At 40.8% G+C, this 18,475-nt stretch overlaps 1 protein-coding gene across 2 annotated transcripts in view; it reads right to left on the minus strand.

The window, feature by feature from the left end:
* Nucleotides 1–18,475, minus strand: part of FLACC1 (flagellum associated containing coiled-coil domains 1) — a 93,363-nt gene that overhangs the window by 35,780 nt on the left and 39,108 nt on the right. The window contains exons 16-17 of one of the 2 annotated variants that reach the window (XM_082397374.1): nt 17,060–17,222; nt 12,719–15,506 (exon numbers count right to left, since the gene is read on the minus strand). The exons of the other annotated variant lie outside the window; for it this stretch is intronic. Of the exons in view, the coding sequence (XP_082253500.1) occupies nt 15,390–15,506; nt 17,060–17,222 (280 nt within the window). The 3' untranslated portion in view covers nt 12,719–15,389. Of the gene's footprint in view, nt 1–12,718; nt 15,507–17,059; nt 17,223–18,475 lie in introns of those variants that run through there. 2 annotated transcript variants of the gene reach the window in all.

Raw genomic sequence — 18,475 nt, forward strand, 5'->3', positions numbered from 1 at the left:
AACCAGAGATTCTGATTCAGTAGGGCCCAAGCATCAGTATATCTTAAGGCTCCCCAGGTGATTGTAATGTGCAGCTGAGAGCCATGGCTGAGAGTGGGAAAGATTAGCGCTTCCATCGCCTCTGGGAAAGAAGAAAGAAGCTCTTACTTTTCTAGAATCGCCACCACAGTGGAGGAGGGGAGAGGACTAAAGATTACAGTTGAATGATTCCACTTATAATGTGAACAAGGCATTCTTATTATGAACCTGGATAAATGACTCATCATGTTAATCCTCTGATTAGTGTCTGGGTTTCTCATCTAGAGGTGTCTGATCTGATGAGAAGAGGAGTTATCAGAAATGCTCTAGGACATGGAAAAAGCTAGTCTGGAAATACCTGTGAGGGATTTCAAGTTGGCTTGTGGGTGTCTGTCCTGTGCCAGCCCTGTGCACACTCGCACACTTGAGGGCTGGTTGCTGATGTCAGGTGTACGCACTTTGATCCAGGGCAAGTGAAATGATCCCTGCTTTGGCATAAAATCTAGCTAATATCTAAATGCTAGAGATAGCTGGTGACAGCTGGGAGTGTGCTCAGACATAAAGTACAGGCACACCTCATTTGATTGCGCTTTGCAGACTTTGCTTTTTCACAAACTGAAGGTTTGTGACAACCCTGAGTTGTCAGATGATGGTTAGCATTTTTTAGAAATAAAGTATTTTTAAATTAAAATATGTACTTTTTTTAAAGACAGAATGCTCTTGCACACTTAATAGACTGAAGAATAGTGTAAACATAAGTTTTATAGACATTACTGGAAAACCAAAAAATCCATGTGACTCACTTTATTGTGATATTTCCTTTATTGCAGTGGTCTGGAAGCAAACCCACAATATCTCTGAGGTATGCCTGTACATCTAAAAAATGTAACTTTTTTCCCATTATTAAAGTGATACACAAAAGAAAATAGAGTGAGAAAACAGAAAAATAGCATGAACCCAGTAGAAACGAATAACAGACTTACATAGAGTTACGAGGTGCTAGACATGGTTTTAAGCTCTTCACCATATAAATTCATTTACCCCTCACTACAACTCTATGAGGGGTAACTCCACTTTACAGATGAGGAAAGAGGACCTGGAGCTGTTGTGTGACTTGTCCAAAGTGGCAGCTAGTAAAGGAAGAGCCAAGGTTTGGACTCATGCTGCATTTAACAGGGTAGGGTCAACCTCAGAGATATATATAGCTCATAAGGTAAGCTTTATCCAAGGATTCAATGCCACTTGCTAAAGTTTAAAAAGTTAATCTCAGTTGCCATTTATTCATCCATTTATTTCACAAATATTTACCAAAGGCATCTATGGGCAGCACACTGTTCCAGGCTTGATTATCAAGATACTGAAGAGTATACAGAGGCTACCTGTCCAGTCATTCCTATAGCATTGAACTCTCAAGTGTCTCAATATGTATAATCAATACAAGTATAGTAAGATTCGAAATGCAATAACTATTCTCTGATTACAAAATCCAAAACCAATACTTCAAAACTTTCAAAATGTCACAGTCTTACTAGATGGAATGTTTGGCACGATCCTCCGTATTTTCATCAATTAATAAGTACACCTTGGACAATAATTTAAGTTGAACCTCATGAATTCCACTTTGTAGCAACACGTTTAATATAACAGTAGTGTCTTCAAGTCAGAAATTTGGTGTTTTTGGATGGATGGATGGATGGATGGATGGCTAGATGGAAGGATAGATGAGTGAATTAATAGCTAAGAATGCCTGGCAATGTTCTAGTTGCTTAAAAATTGCATCTTTAAAAATAATTCAGTGTTTTCCAGTTTGTTAAACAGTAACTATGACTCAGAAGAAAATTGTGATTTCTGTCCTTTCCATGGACTAAATATGTAACTTCAAGGAAGCCATTATGATGCCAGTTCCATCTGATTGTTGTGAGGATCAAATGAGCTAACTGAAATGAATTATGTAGCACCCTGCCTAATACATGTTAAACAGCATATTTTAAACTGCCTTTAAAGTGAAATACTATATGCAGAAAAGCAAAAATTCAAATGATACAAAAAGCTATACAATGCAAAATACGTTTCTTTTTTTTTTTTTTTTAATTAATTTATTTATTTATTTATTTATGGCTGTGTTGGGTCTTCGTTTCTGTGCGAGGGCTTTCTCCAGTTGTGGCAAGCGGGGGCCACTCTTCATCGCGGTGCGCGGGCCTCTCACCATCGCGGCCTCTCTTGTTGCGGAGCACAGGCTCCAGACGCGCAGGCTCAGCAATTGTGGCTCACGGGCCCAGTTGCTCCGTGGCATGTGGAATCCTCCCAGACCAGGGCTCGAACCCGTGTCTCCTGCATCGGCAGGCAGATTCTCAACCACTGCGCCACCAGGGAAGCCCCAAAATACGTTTCTTTTGGCCAAGTTTTCCCGCTATTATTACTACTATTATTAGAGATCTCCAAGCAAAAATAACATCTCCCTGTTGATTAAGAAGGGAGAGGTTTACAGACTAGGAGATAACATCCTTTGAGTCAGAACCAAGTGAAATAACACATGTATTCTGGTTAAATTCCAGCATGAGTGATTAACATTCTCAAACTTCAAATAATTTTTATTATTAGCCAACACTTGTCCATCCCCAATAATACACATGTTGCATACAGGCCACAGAATGAGGCAGCCTCTCTTGGCATGTTCACAATCTGTGCATACTTTCCACTGAGGGTTTCCCTTTCTTTTTGATTGCTATTCCATAGCTTTTCAACTCCCACTACTTTCAACCCTGGGATGTTTGCCGACACTGAGTGCCAAGTAGCTCCAAAAAAACCAAAAAAATATAAGCACCTGTAGAATCCCAGGGAATGAAAGAGGTAAAGTACATTTTAAACATATTTATTAACGGTGTTAATGTTTGTGAAGAGATTTGCATTTATTTCTTTTAACTTTGAGGCTGGGATTAATACACGTATTCCTCATTATTTCTCACAAAGTCTTGTTGATAAGCAGGAGGAAGAGGGCTATTCTGCAATTTTGTCTCCCAGTCTGTGGAAGTGGGATCCAGGACACAAGAACGACTCAGCCCTAAAGTGCAGTCCTGAGTCCCTCAAGAACTCAGGCCCTCCTGCCTTTTTCCCGCCTTCTTCCAGTAGAAGGAAGGGGTGGGGGGAGCGGGAAACAATTCAAACCCTCTTTGTAAGCGTGTGAATGAATTTCAAGAATGTTAAACACCTCAGTCTTCCAACCTAATTAGAACATGTAGAAAAGAGGCATTTTTAGGACGTTTAAAACTTGCAGCATAATAACCCATCTGGAGAGCGCCACAGTGCGTCCCAGTGGTCGAGGCGCCCAGCAGGTCTTCGCGCGGGCTCCCGCAGCTCCGTGCGCCCCGGATCCCCGGCGGCGCGCGGGTGCGCAGCTAAGCAGCGGGTAGCCCCCGGGGCGGGGGGGGGGCCGGCCCCTGCCCATCACAGAGCCCGGAGCCAGTGTTGCTTTTCTCTGCGGGCGACTTCGAACTGCCTGGATTTTTAACCCGATAAACTGATAAAGGACTAACATGTCTGGAGTCTTCCAAAGACAGAAAGAAAATCACTTTCTTGTCGCAACAGTAAGATTTTGTTACGAAATGCAAAAGTAAAGGTTAAAGCCTGGGAGATAACCGGTCGCATATGGGGGGAGGGGGGAGGAGGTGGTAAAAACTGTGGCTGTCGCGTCCCAACTATCTCGGTTCGAATCCCGGGTTTGCCATTTGAGAGCCTACTCTGTGCTAGGCGGTCGGAATACCGCGCTGAACAAGATTATCTAGGTTGTGGCTTTCTTGGGGGAACTATCATTAGCTCGGTTCCCTTGGTATGCTTCTAAACTCTGTTTCTTCACCTATAAGAATTGTTGTAAGGATCTGAGACATCCTGTATTAAGATGAGAACGATCAACGCGCCGTCTGACACACAGTAGGGGCTCAGTAAGCATTTGTACTTCTCTCAATCTGAGCTCACCTGGTGAGGGCAGCGCAGAGAGGAGACAGGTGCCACGGTTAAGAATGATTCTTTGAGCAGTTCTTTTAAACAAGCGCTGGACTCTAAGGATGCTTAGCTGCAGATAGGAGAGCTGGTAGGTGCCCTGGAAGCTAGGGTTCATAAGCTAGAACATTACGGGAAAGTGAGCCCCGCACCAGTGGACGCCAGCAGAGAACTCAGGAGGGACTTCTAGCTAGGGTTTCCCGCTCCGGGTCTCAAGAAGGCGTGATTAGCATTCGCCCCGCCTCCCATAGCTTCCCGGCCGGCGATTGGCCCACGCTCCTCGGCTGCCAGCTCCAGGTGGGGCCGGAGGGCGCCTGGGGAGAGGCTGAGCCCGCGGGGCAGTGGGCGGGGACGCGCGGAGAGCGTGGCGGGGCGGCCCACCAACCGAGCCCCAGCGCGAAGGGGCGGGGCCGGGGCGGAGCCTCCCGGCGGGCATTAGAAGCAGGTGAGCCAGGCTGGGCGGGAGAGGCCAGTCAGCCCGAGGCCGTGACTCCACTGCGGCCAGCGCGGCGGCCGCCGCCGCCGCGCGCAGTTCAATACCCGCCGGAGGTGGGCCAAAGGGTGCTAGAGCGCGGGGGAGGAGCGGAGCCCGGCGCGTCCCGGGAGAACCGCCACCGCCCCCAGGAGTCCGCTGGAGCGCGGATCCCCCTGCAGGGGAGGAGAAGAGCGGCGGGCGGGACGCGGCGGCGGGCGCGCACCATGCAGTCCTGTGAATAAACACTGGCAGCGATGGGAGAAAATAAGTGTCCCTGGACTTTGGACTAGATTACAGCCAGATATTCCAAAAGCATCGAGACACTGCTCTCTGCGGCCTCTGAAAACAAATGAGACCCATAACACCCTTGCATAAGCTTTTAAAACATGGATCAGTGTAGCAAAAGGAAAGCTGTTCCCCCCCCCCCTCACCTCAATATATTTTTCTCTTCCTCCTCTTCTGAGAAAGCCTATATAGTGATGAGCACACACTTTACTGTTAGAGAATTCTGTTTGCTTTTCTAATCTGTTGAACCATTCCCTCATTTATATATGAAAGCCTATGTATTGATGAATACACACGTACACACACCACGCATACATACTTTACTGTTAAAAATTCTGTTTGCTTTCCTAATCTATTTAACCATTCATTCAAGAAGAGTGTGAGGCCATTACTGGGGAAGGGGGTGACAGTGCATTGGCCAGCAGAATACCAGTGACCAGGACTGAGTGGGGACTAAATTTAAGAAGCTAAAATGGCAAAAACAATTAAAATTTGAGGATGTCTCCCTAGAAAAACAGCAAGTGTAGGGATTTGCGCTTCATTTATACCAAAGTTGGAAAAGTCAGATTTAAGCCCAGGTCAGTTTTTACATTATGGATATTAAGTAAACAAGTGTATAGTTTCCATAGTGTATTTAAGCACTTTGCTGGTGGAAAGAAGCCTGGTGTTATAGTTTTCATGGACTTTCAGAAGCTATTCACGTTTATAAAAATGCACTGCTCTTACACACTCATCCTCTGAATCAAAATTTCAGTATATTCGACAAAACCTTGTACACAGAGCTACAGAACTTTTTGCACATCTAATTCCTCTACTTGTTCAGAAGCTTCTTAGAACCTTGAAATAGATCCCCTGCCTGAGGGCCAGTTCCTCTCTTGTTTTTCAAATGAGGAACTTTTCTGATCACCTTGACCTCTTCCCTCAGTTAACATGTCTTCCCAGAAAGTACATAGATTATTCTGCTGCCTTAGGTCATTGTGCCTAATTTGGGTTTTTCCTCTTCCTTTTTTTTTTTTTTTTTTTTTTTGTGGAGGAGTGTAAAGATGATGCAGAACGTATCTAAAAGTTGTGGGATGATGTGGTTGAAGTGGTTTAATTCTTCCTGTTAAAACAACTATTTTTCATTTTGGCAACCTACCAAACCTAAAAAGAACAACCAATTTACTTAAAAAAAAAAAAAAGACAGTTAAGACAAAGGATACTAAGCCAAGGAGAGGCAATACAGGTAATGCATTTGGAGGTCTAGGTCCAGGCCAACTCTCAGAGCTGCCTCTGTTTTCAGCCTCTGTTCTCACCGCTGCTCTCCCCCTCCCTTCCCTCAAAGATGAAGCCCACCTGCTTCCCTCAAGTCTTACCTCAGCCACCCCTCCCGCTACCCAGGGCAGAGAAGCCCATCTATTTATGGTCGCCCCCTATTTCCATCTCATATGCTGTTTTCTTCTGATTTTTATTTTTATTAGGCAAACAATCCACACTCATGAAAACAATTATAAAATGGAAGGTTGTGGGGTGGTTTAGCAGCTTCTTCACAGCCAGCTCTGTGATTTTAGTGAGGATTTAAGGCCCAGTTTAGTTTCACATGTACAGCTTTTGGGCTGTCCCTTTCATGGTTCAATTGTAAGCAACGTCTCCCATCACAGATTAGGGGGTAAAGATTTAGAAGGAACTAATATGTGACCTCTCAGTAAATCAGTTGATAAGACTTAGGAAGTCATTTTAATTTCTATTATTAACCTCACACTTTGAAGTTGTCTAAATTGGCTGAAAATAAGTATTCTTGGTGCCTTATTGGTTTATCCTTGCAAACCTTTGTCTTGTTTTCTCGTAGTCATTTCCAGTGATAAGCCTGTGTGTGTGTTGTGTGTAATTGTGAGCAATGTACAAGCTTAAGTAACGTGCTGACACCACTGTTTCCAAGTTGGTATTCATTAGGCCGTTTCCTCCTGGGCTAGGGCTGCACTAATCCTGACACCGGCTGCCAGGAGAAAACCTCATGGATCCCACACCGCACCTTAATAACAGCATCCGTGACCTGCAGTCTCAAGTACAGAATGGGAACCCCAGAGCTAGGAAATGTAGTTGTATATTTTAATGAACTGCTACCCCTGCTAAAGAGGCTTCTTTCACTTTTGTGCTCTACAGAAAGACCAAGGGGGGTAGGAGGGACAAAGCTTTGAATAACTGCTTTCTAACACCGAATGTGGCCAACAGGACAGAGAACATCACAAATCTAGGCAGGTGTGAGGTACAGTGGCTGAGGATTTCCTGCTCCCCCTGCATGCCCTTTCTTGCCTCCAAAGTCCGATCAAGTGATCCTGGGAAAGAAATACGCCTGGGTTGAGGAGGGTGGTTTTGAAAGAAAAAGCTACCAAGACATTAAAGCAGGGTGAATGAAGGGTAGGCAGGATGAAAGTAACTAAGTAACCTGGCTCAGAACTCTCAAAAGCTTCTAGCAGCTTGATGACAGTTACAGGATTTATTTCAGTCTGTGGTACATCATTTGAAGACAATATTACTTCATGTTGTTACAAACTGTATGTATAGTGTGTATGTGTTGTGGGTGTGTATATAAATAATATATATTATATATACGAGAGATTTAGTGACTTTTGATACGGGTTTGGTGCAGGTGAATTTATTACTGAGCCAAGTGAGGCACATCCTGAGTCAGTAGTGCGAGTCCAGGGCATTCAGTACTTTTTCTGATTTCCACGTGTGTATAGTGCCTGTCCCATGCGGTATTGTCAGTGTCATGTCAAACCCAGAACTCACAAAGCAGAGCCAGCGATATTTTCTTTGTAGACAATCAACTAGAATCTATAAAATTATTACTGGCAGATGATTATAATTCCAGATCCCTAACACTAGCAAAAGGAAACCCAGAGCACCTTGATAAGAAGTTTTCTGTTTTTGTTTTGTTCCTGGAAGTCAGTAGAATAGCAGTTGTATGTGGTTATATTAGTGTCAAGATACTTAATTTGCTGACCTTATTATTTCAGAAAAAAAAATTGTATGTATTATATTTGTGGGAAGTTAAAATAATGCTTTGAGATTTTTATCAAATATGGAGAGTAGTTATTTATGAAAAACAAAGAAATGTCTATTTTTGTTTCTTTGTTCCCAATTAATGTAGATAAATTTTAAAGTGCATTAAAGCAATGGTAAAGCAAATAAGATGCTGTACAAGTATTTTTCTCATGCTTTCATGGAGAGACACTGTTTTCTAAGAGTATCTGAAGGAGGTATGTGCATTCTAACTTCATGATCAGATTTCTTGGATGTACTTTGAATATAAGTGGCAACGTTTTTATTGATAATAAAATCAAAGAAATTCCAATCACCAGAAGGAGAACTAATGAAAACATGTTTTACCTGAATATACTTCATAGGTTTCTCCTGCTGATCCTGTGATTGTTTCATGATTCACTTGAAGAAATGAAGGAAAATACACATAAGAACAGAGACATTACCTGAGATTGTGTTCTATTTTATCAACCCTCCATCTATACTCTGTACTGAAGCAATTTGGCTAGAAGTGCTGCTGTTGTTGTGTGTGTCTGGTTTGCAGTCAGAAACTCCCAAAACTTCATCATTCAGCAGTTAGATCCACAACTTTGTATTAAGGTCTAAATACAAGTCAGGGAACCCAGATAAGATAAGAGGATATATGGTTCTCCCTCTGTATTTGTGGGTAATTGGTTCCAGTCGTCTCCCTCCCCCCCGTGCCACCCCATACCAAAATCCATGGATGCTCAAGTCCCTTATATAAAACGGTGCAGTATTTACATATAACCTACGCACAATCCTCCCATCTTCCCCCGCACCCTCCTTTATACTTTAAGTCATGTCTAGATTACTTATAACACCAAGTACAAATCCTAAGTAAGTAGTTGTAAATATAATGCAAATGGTTGGTGGTGTGCAGCAAATTCAAGTTTTGCTTTCTGTAACTTTCTGAAATTTTTTTCCCTAAATATTTTCAGTCCATGGTTGGTTGAATCCACTGATGCAGAACCTGTGGATACGGAGGGCCAACTGTAAATTGATTTAGAGTTGGCACTTCCCTGACAATCTGGACAGATGCTTAGTAAACCTGAGATAATTAATTTAGCATCAAAGTGAGTACTATGAGCATTATTAGATTGGTACATGTTAGGGCATTTGGGAGAACAGAAAATACAGCAGTTGAGCTGGATCCTGGTGCAAGAGCCACTGTGCCTTACCCGTACAGGTCTCTAGTTGGCACATCTTCCCAATGCTTTCTCATTGTTCATCCCCCCCAGTGGAAAAGGGGGGCAGTGTTGGACTTAGGAAGTTGGAGAAATAGGTAATAATGCTTCTTTTAGTGATTTAGTTACAGAGCTCTTACGTGCAACAGAATGAGAGGAAGTAGAATGGTTCTGTGCATAGATTTGGGAGCTAGACTGATTAGGGATTCAACTCCCAGCTCCATCATTCATGGGCTGTTGATCCTGAACAAATTACTTAAGCTCTTAGTACTTCACTTGTGTACTGCATCTTAGTACTTTCTCATCTGTGAAAGGGGGATAATGATAGTACTTATATTTTAGGGTTGAGAGGATCTAAAAGATTCAATCAGGCTAAGGTAAGTAAAACAAGGAGGAAGCAGCCATTCAGGCATGGAATGGAAAGGGAATTGAAAGACTAGTTTTCAAATTTGTGTCTGCATAAGAATCATTTGGGGTTCCTATTAGAAATGTAGATTCCCAGGCTTCAGCTCCAGGAATTGAGATTAATTTGGGATCCAAGAATTAGGTCTTTTTGTTCTGTTTTAGTAAACTTTTAGAATTATTTTAGGTTTACAGAAAAGTTGCAAAGATATATCCATTTTGCCCTAATATTAACATATTATCATAGCACATTTGTTAAACTAAGAAGTCAACGTTAACGCACTACTGTTAACTCCAGACTTCATTTGGATTTCACCAGATTTTCCACTGATGTTCTTTATCTGTTCTAGGATTCCACATTGCATTTAGAGAAGCTTCATTTCTTACAGGGACTTTCAGCCCATGAGAGGCAGGTGGTCTGGAGACCACATCTTGAGAAACACTAGGACATGTCAAGGGCTGAGGAAGGTCAAATTGCCCCATCCTCACCACCATCCTGGTGGTGGGGGTGTTGGATATAGAAATTTGATTTGAAGAGTTGGGATGGAATCCTCTCCCTTAGATGAGAGGGGTTACCTTAAGAAGTGAGGCATCTATTCCTAATGCCAGATGAAATGAGTTTTGGAGTTTGGAAGGTGGGGTTGCTGCCTAGCCTGAGGAGATACATCTAGGGTTGTGGGCAGATCAGGGGAGTGAGTGCAGCAAATTGGGAACAACTACTTTGTGGGAACACAGGAGGGCTCAAGTAGTTGATTAAAGGGGATTACAAGGGGCCAGTTAGCCCGTGAGCCATATAAATCCTGTATTTCCTGGAACCTGGTGATAGTGTTTTAGAAATGGCTCATAGTAGTAACCAACATCAAGCACTGCCACATTGGACACGAGCAGAGAGTCAAAGGGTGAAGCTGAGATGACCTTGTTGAGAGAGGGCAGTGGGAGGTGGACAAAACACTGATGCCCTGCGTTTGGAAGAGTCGGTTCCCACAGTGAGGAGATAAAGGGCCACCATCTGGGGAGCTAGAAGTAAAGGTCAGTAGAATTGAGAACGGTAAGATGAAGGAATAGATGTTGTAAGAAAAAGCTAGCAGAGTAATTTGAGGTCTTGAAGTAAAGTAATCACCTAACCTGTTCCTTTTTTTTTTTTTTTAAAGAACATTAACCTCTTCATTTGACTCTGGATTTCTCTTAATTTCTATACTACTTCACTTTCCTGGTTCTTTCTGCATGTTAGAGATCCTAAACCATAAACTGGTATTCATAACATTTCTTTCACATGAAGTACATGTTATCTCATCTGCCAAACCCATTTAAAATGGACTAGTGGAAATTGCCTCAGAAGCCAAACAGATTGCACCTGTGTACAAGGGACCGGGTGTCTCTGAAGGGCTCCTAGATCTTTTGTCTTCTTGCTGGCACGGTGTCAGGCTGGCCAGGCTGGTGAGTGGCTAACAGTTAAGATTTTAGGTGATCTAATCCTTAACTTGATAGATGCTGGGTGTAATCTACAGATTCTGCATGGAAATTAGCACTTACCCCTGGGAGAGCCCCTACCAGCTGTCAAGTGCTTTACCAAATAGCTCTATACTCAAGAATGCGGCTTCTGGGTGAGGGAACAGTCGTAGTCATTTTACATGTGGTTAGAGAGAAGTCTTGGGTGATGAAAGATTTTAGCTAACCTACACGCTATAGGTAAACATTTCCAAAAACATTGCATAACCTGAATACAGAGTGAATTGTTTTCCAGTAAATACTGGCTTCAGCATTTTTCAAAAATCAAGGAATGGTATATTTTATAGAATGGGAAAACTAAGAAATGAAATTTGACCTGTTGTAAAACTAGGATTTAGTGCTGTTGAATTTCAATAATGGGCATACAGGGTACATTAGGAGTAAATGGGAAAGAATAGGGTCATGATGGAATCTGATACAGGGTGGAAAAAATTTCTCTTAACCAGAAACACTGGGCCCTAAGAAGTTGTCTTAGGGTCAACCACATGAATTTAACATACAAAAATGGCAATTTAATTTGGTTCAAACATACATTTCAAACTTTTGTCTTTTCCTTGTAAAGAATAAAGTTCAGTTCACGGTATACCAGAGTTAAAATTGCACAGATGTCAGTATTCCAATAGAGAAAAATAATTTTTTTTAAAAAGCGAAAAAGTAAAATTTGAGTTCAGGTAGTCAGATATTCTTTTATAGTCTTACTACTTTAGGGAACAAACCCTTCCTCGGTATAAAAATCTGGAAAAAAATGCCATAGTTGCCACCCTCTTAATAACTAGTTTCCATGCCCCATATTTGTTGGAGAACCTACTTTGTGATGTTTAAATTTTTACCTTAAGTTGCCTCAATTTCCCATTTATTAAAATGGCTGTATTGCCTCTAGAATTAAAGCTGAAGGGGAAAAGCAATTTTTAGCGATTCCCCTTATTCTACCAACTTGTTCTTGAAGCTACAGTCATGCCCAATGTTCCTACCCCCAATTTTTTTTTTTTAAACCTTCGACCACTCGAGATATGTCAGCATTTCTGCTTAGTAACTGGCATATTACTACGCGGTGCAAACTATTGATATAAACAGTGACTTGTGATAGATTTTTTTTCCCTTCTGTACTAAATCAGATCATTTCTCCTCATCAGCAACTTAACAAGAACAAAGTTAAAGATGTGACCTCAGGAAGGTAACTAAGGTGGGTGAAATACTACGGCAATACTATCAGGACTGATGGAATATTGCTCAAGTGCAGTGGCTAGGGTCTAAAAGAAACTTTAGAGATCTGGTATATTTCCAACTGAATGTTAAGTGAAATAGCATGTTAAAGTCAAATTACATGGCTTGTTTAAAAGTCACCCTCTTAACAGCAACCACAATTCTACTGCTTCCTGTTCTTCCATTTTCTTTCCTGTTCAATTGCTTGAAACCCTCAAACAACAAGTTCTGATTCTACAGTATTCCTGTAATTCCTTTCTCTGTGTATTTACCTACTTTTATCTTTCAATGTGCATTTCCATCTTGGCACCATAACAAACAATTCAAAAATGCCATCTAATGCATTATGCCACTGAGCACTGCAGCCAGTGATTTTAAGTGTACTAGATTATCGTCAGGTTGAAAAGAGCGTAAGCTGAAGAAATAAATGTCTACATCTTAACTAAAGGCAGGGGTCAAAACAACTTATGAATGGTTAGTTTGAAAATGCTTTAAGGCCCGACTATCAGAGCTGACTGAAAACATTTGAGTTAGGCAGAGTTGTAATGTTATGTGAATAGTGAGAAGTGTTACAAACACAGTAGCCATATATTTTAATTAAAACAGAGTTTATTAGCTTTTCTTTTAATATAAACATGAGGAAGAAAAACCACATAAGTTGTAGCATTCTTTTCAAAATAAAACTGCAATCAGTACTTGAATTTCCAAGCTCCAAACTCCATAAACAATATTTTTTGAGGTGGTAGATTGTAGTATTTTATATACCATAATTTATCATTTATGTCTCTGTCCCTTAAAAATGATGGAACCTGCAGCACTCAGTATAATGTGAAGCCTTGCTATAAAGACAGAAAGTACTTCTGGCCCAGAAATGCTTTGTTTGCAGGCAAAATTCCTAGGATTACATTTGAGAAGGTAGGAGGAGAAAGATTTCACATAGTTGAGAACACTTTTTTTTTTTTTTTTTTAATATTTCAAGTTTAGGTGACATCGTTACCAATCTCCAAAAAGACTGATTACTGGACCTCCCTGCCTTTTAAAGCCTGAGGTAAGGGTTCCTAAGGTTTATATGTTTCCTCTTAAATAGAACTTGAAGTGAGACACCTACAGCCAGGTTAACACACAGGATAGAAAAGCTGTTTCGTATCACTTACTCTCCTGTCCCTACTATTAGGGTCCAGTTCCTTTCAATTTATTACATGTGAATTAACACTGTTGTTCATAATTCCTTTACCAAATCTAGAAAAAAGAAACTTAGGTGATCAAGCAGGTAAGCAGCCCAGCCTTGCAAAGGACTATTTTAAAAAGAGGAGGGGAGGTATCCCCTCAAGTCTTAGTGCAATTTTAAGCTTTGATACTTGTAGAAGTAGAAATGCCACAAACTTACAAAACATCATTTGAAAGTTTAATCGAATTTCTTCTAAACTCATTTAGTTTTGTAAATTTTAAACGTTAAGTGTTTATTGTTTTATTTTTTATTTTTTAAAATTTATGTATTTATTTATGGCTGTGTGGGGTCTTCGTTTCTGTGCGAGGGCTTTCTCTAGTTGTGGCAAGTGGGGGCCACTCTTCATCGCGGTGCGCGGGCCTCTCACTATCGCGGCCTCTCTTGTTGCGGAGCACAGGCTCCAGACGCGCAGGCTCAGTAATTGTGGCTCACGGGCCTTCCCAAGCCAGGGCTCGAACCTGTGTCCCCAACAAGAGAGCCTGCGACAGTGAGAGGCCTGCGCACCGCGATGAAGAGTGGCCCCCGCTTGCCACAACTAGAGAAAGCCCTCACACAGAAACGACCCAACATGCCATTAAATAAATTAATTAATTTAAAAAAATAAAAAATAAAAAAATAAAAGCTTAATGTTTAAAATGTACAAAAGTAAATGAGTTTAGAAGAAATTCGATTAAAGTTTCAAGTGATGTTTTGCCAGTCTAGCATTTATACTTCTGCGACAGTGTTCTGGAGTATCCAAGCACACTATATTAAAGCTTAAAATTGTTGTAAGACTTTTCGGACACCTTCTATTTCATCACCGGCTTGTTAATTACTGGACCACCATGTTGGCTGGAATTATGAAAATATCCTTTAATACAAGTATATAACAAAGAGGAAAATCATCACAAAATCAGAAGCACCATTATAGTTAACAAGAAATGCAGCACGGACCCAATAGAAGGAAATAACCTACTTTCTCTGTTTATGATCGCAAACATGCTAATATGCTAATAAGTACTGCCTGCAAAGAATTTGGATGACATATGTTATTCAGCAGCTTTTTGGTTTAAATTGATTGCCAATAATGACTAGCAGCTTCAATGATATAGTAGGGAGGAAGAACCCTGCAAAACCTAACGATGCTACAACAGTCTGTTCCGAAGTTTGGCTTTATGAGTTGTTAGAGGAGTCCCATGTTTTTTTTTGGTTTTTTTTTGTTTTTTTTTTCTTTCTCTGTTTATGATCGCAAACATGCTAATATGCTAATAAGTACTGCCTGCAAAGAATTTGGATGACATGTGTTATTCAGCAGCTTTTTGGTTTAAATTGATTGCCAATAATGACTAGCAGCTTCAATGATATAGTAGGGAGGAAGAACCCTGCAAAACCTAACGATGCTACGACAGTCTGTTCCGAAGTTTGGCTTTATGAGTTGTTAGGAGTCCCATGTTTTTTTTTTGTTTTTTTTTTTGTTTTTTTTTCTTTTTTTTTTTTTTTTGTTTTTTTTGTTTTTTTTTTTGTTTGCTTTTGTTTTTTTTTCTTTTTTTTGTTTTTTGTTTTTTTTTTGTTTTTTTTTTTGTTTTTTTTTGTTTTTTTCTTTTTTTTTTTTGGAGTCCCATTTTTTAATGGTAATACTGCACTGATTCTAAAGGAATATGCAGCATTATGGGACAGTGAGGCAAGAAAAACATAGAAGTTATATAGTTAGTGTCTTTAAAGTCTAAAAATTTAAGCTATTAATTAAAAAACCTCACATAGTTCACAGCTATCAGGTATCTGTGTGTGGATTGGGAGCAGATATCTGTGCGTGGATTGGGAGCTTTTAGCTTTGGAGTGGTTTTTGTAACTCTGTTTACAATAAAAAGGACAGAAGAGCGTGTTACATTGACGAGGTCCCGTTCTTTCCTATGAGCATAATCTTCGCTTGTCCATGAGTCTCTTGAATTCAATGTCTTTCTTTAAGGTGAAAATACTAACTTTGCTGGTTTCTGAGCAGGAGAGGTGATATTTCTCCAGTTCTTGTTTCGAGGGGTTTATGATGTTACAACCCCTCACTTCTCCCTTAGAAGAGGATGGCATTGGAGCGCCGAATACCAATGAAATGATCAGCGCTGAAAGACCTTCTCATAGCAGCTCTACACACGTCTTTGTATTCGTCGTCACACAATCTGGAAATGGCCTAGGAAAGTCAATCAGGTAGAACATAGGTATAATTAGGGGGAAAAAAAAAATGTTCGGACCTTAAAAAAACAAAAAAAGCATCATTGATAAGCCACACATCTACATTCGTTTAGATAGTTCATAGTTACTGCTACTTTGGATAGCTGATACCTACACTAACTGACAATTCCCTAAGGTAATAACCTTTAAGGGCTATGATTAGATTGCTGGGGCAAGGGGTAACTTGCCCTAATAACTTAGAGTTACTTAAAAATTGGGTTCCTAATGATAGGCTCCTAATAGCAATATCATCTGTTACCTACACACGTGATCCTTAAACGTAATGGACATACACTTGGGCAAAATCAGTGTTTACTCAGCTATTCAACTTCTATTCAGTTTTCATTAGTTATTACATACTCTAAGAAAATTTTAATCAGGTAGGTATGTGCTGAAGGTAGGAGAGGTCTAATGACAAGCGCTGAAAGGTGCTATTTCACTTGCACATAAATTATGGTAGAAAAACATCTTATTCTAAAGTACCACCAAGGTACCACAGAAAGTATCAATTTTAAATGTGTTCATTTCAGTTGTGAATTTTGCTGTATACCCACCAAAAATCATAAGCCATAAGTATTACTTTGTTCCATGTACGTTACTATTTATATTAAAAACTCATGTACTTTCTACATCCAGTATCTGAATCCACATTATACCTTCCAAGTATAGGTCTCTCAGGTTAGCCACGGATGCTTTGTCTAATAAACTCAGGGGACTGAACTGTGATACACATACACACACACACACACACACACACACACACACACACACACGAACTGCAAGCTGAGTAAAAAACAGTTAAGAGGGAATTCCCTGGCGGCGCAGTGGTTAAGAATCCGCCTGCCAATGCAGGGGACACGGGTTTGAGCCCTGGTCCGGGAAGATCCCACATGCCGAGGAGCAACTAAGCCCGTGCGCCACAACTACTGAGCCTGCGCTCTAGAGCCCGTGCTCTGCAACAAGGGCAGCCACTGCAATGAGAAGCCTGCGCACCGCAATGAAGAGCAGCCCCCGCCCGCCGCAGCTAGAGAAAGCCCGCGTGCAGCAGCGAAGACCAAATGCAGCCATAAATAAATAAATACATTTCTTTATTTATTAAAAATATCAAGACAGTAGAAATAGTCCAAAACATCAATTATTAAAAAAAAAAAAGACAGTTAAGAGTGGTAAGTAGATTATGTAGGTACATATGATTAGGGATACAATTTTAAGAAATTATTCATGTATGGTTATATGTAAGTGTAGAGGTTCAAATGGAAAACCATTAAGAACAGATTAACTATGATTTAAAGTATTCTGAATTATGGTTACAGAAGAGACAATTTTTTTTTTATAATGTGGGATCCCTGTATAAACCATAAAAGACACAGGAAATATGATGCCAACGGGTCAATAAGCTCTTCAAACTGTTAACAGCTTTCCATTTTCCTAATCACTGCTTAATATAATTTAGCTACAGATGTGGCTTCGGTGGCTGACAGAAAACCCCAGTTAGTGATTTCACAGACTTACCTCTAAGTTCTGTGCTCTTTCTTTGCTAAGAGGAGTGAATAGAACATTCAGGTTGTTGTCATCTGCTAAGGAGCGAAGGTCAAAGTAGTATTTGGCATACACACTGAAAGGAACATTAATATTAAACTGAAGTAGCTCCAGGAAGTGCCTTTCCATCTCATTCCTGGGGGAGGAGGAGAAGACAAAACCAACACAGGACAATTTTAGTCAACTGGGCTATCTTCAAAAATACCATTCTGAGCTACTAGGATGGCTCTAAATACTGTTTTGAAACAAATAATGGCTACCCAGCTGGATTAATACCCTAATGTTCAAACAAGGTACAGCCATTTGTGGTCCTTTCTGCGTCCCAGCACTTTGAGTCTGGGACAAGGGGGAAGAGGTTATGGCCCTCTTATGCACTCATGCTGCTGACTCAGGGGCTCATTCTTCAGAGTTCCATTAGTGCAGCTGTATGATTCATGCTCCACACTCACTCACAAGGCCCCGCTATAGTGATCAGATGAAAGGAATGATGTATGCTGTTTATTAGCTCTGAAGAACTTGCAGACATTTTCACCGGGCTGATGACACGAAGGGGCTTACTGAAGTAGAGACGAGCCAACAAAAGGAGTGGGCACATCACCACGGCAACAAAATGGATCCATCCAGAGCCACTGCTATTATCTCTGAGGGGGGAAAACTCTTGAGGCAACAAGGATTCATCTCAAGTAAATAAATAAATAAGCTACATTCGATGGGAAAGGGAATCCCCCCACCCCCACCCCGTGCATGGGGCTGTGTCAAAGGGCATAATGCAAGTTTCTGTTCACCTTAAAACCTTACTAGGGTGAGTTGTCGTCACCATGACAGGACAGGATGCACTTTTTAAGCTTAGGAAGGCAGTAAGATTATGTCTCAGCTAGACTAAACCCACTTTACGATACGACCTCTGATAGAGCAGTTGTTTCCCCGGGTGTTAGGAGAGCAGCCCAGAATGTTCAGACCTACCGCTCCTTGCCAGGACAGACTGCACACGCCCACAGAGGGCGAATTCAATGAAGTGGGAAAGTAGAGTGCTGGGAGCAGGCTTCTGCTATATGACCATATCCAGCCATTTGCTTGCCAAATGTTTAAGTAAATAAATATAAAATTAGAGTAAATCTTACCACTTTCCACAGCAATCACTTTAGAGAGTTGATTATATAAAAATGATAAATACCCAAACAAACATGCAAGTGGCTTATTTTACAATACATTTGGTTTCCTGGTTTTAAAGTGTTAATATTTTATCCATTGGATAAATCAACAAATGCTCCATGTTCTCCTGTATGGAGAGCAGAGTATGAGCAGAAATGAGGTTTCTCATTTGTTGAACTTTAAACCTAACTGAACCTACTTCCAAAATTCATTTCCTGTTCATACGGCCAGAAGTCT

The sequence above is a fragment of the Balaenoptera borealis genome, assembly GCF_965194805.1.
Source record: "Balaenoptera borealis genome assembly, chromosome: 6".
In the NCBI taxonomy this organism is placed as follows: domain Eukaryota; kingdom Metazoa; phylum Chordata; class Mammalia; order Artiodactyla; family Balaenopteridae; genus Balaenoptera; species Balaenoptera borealis.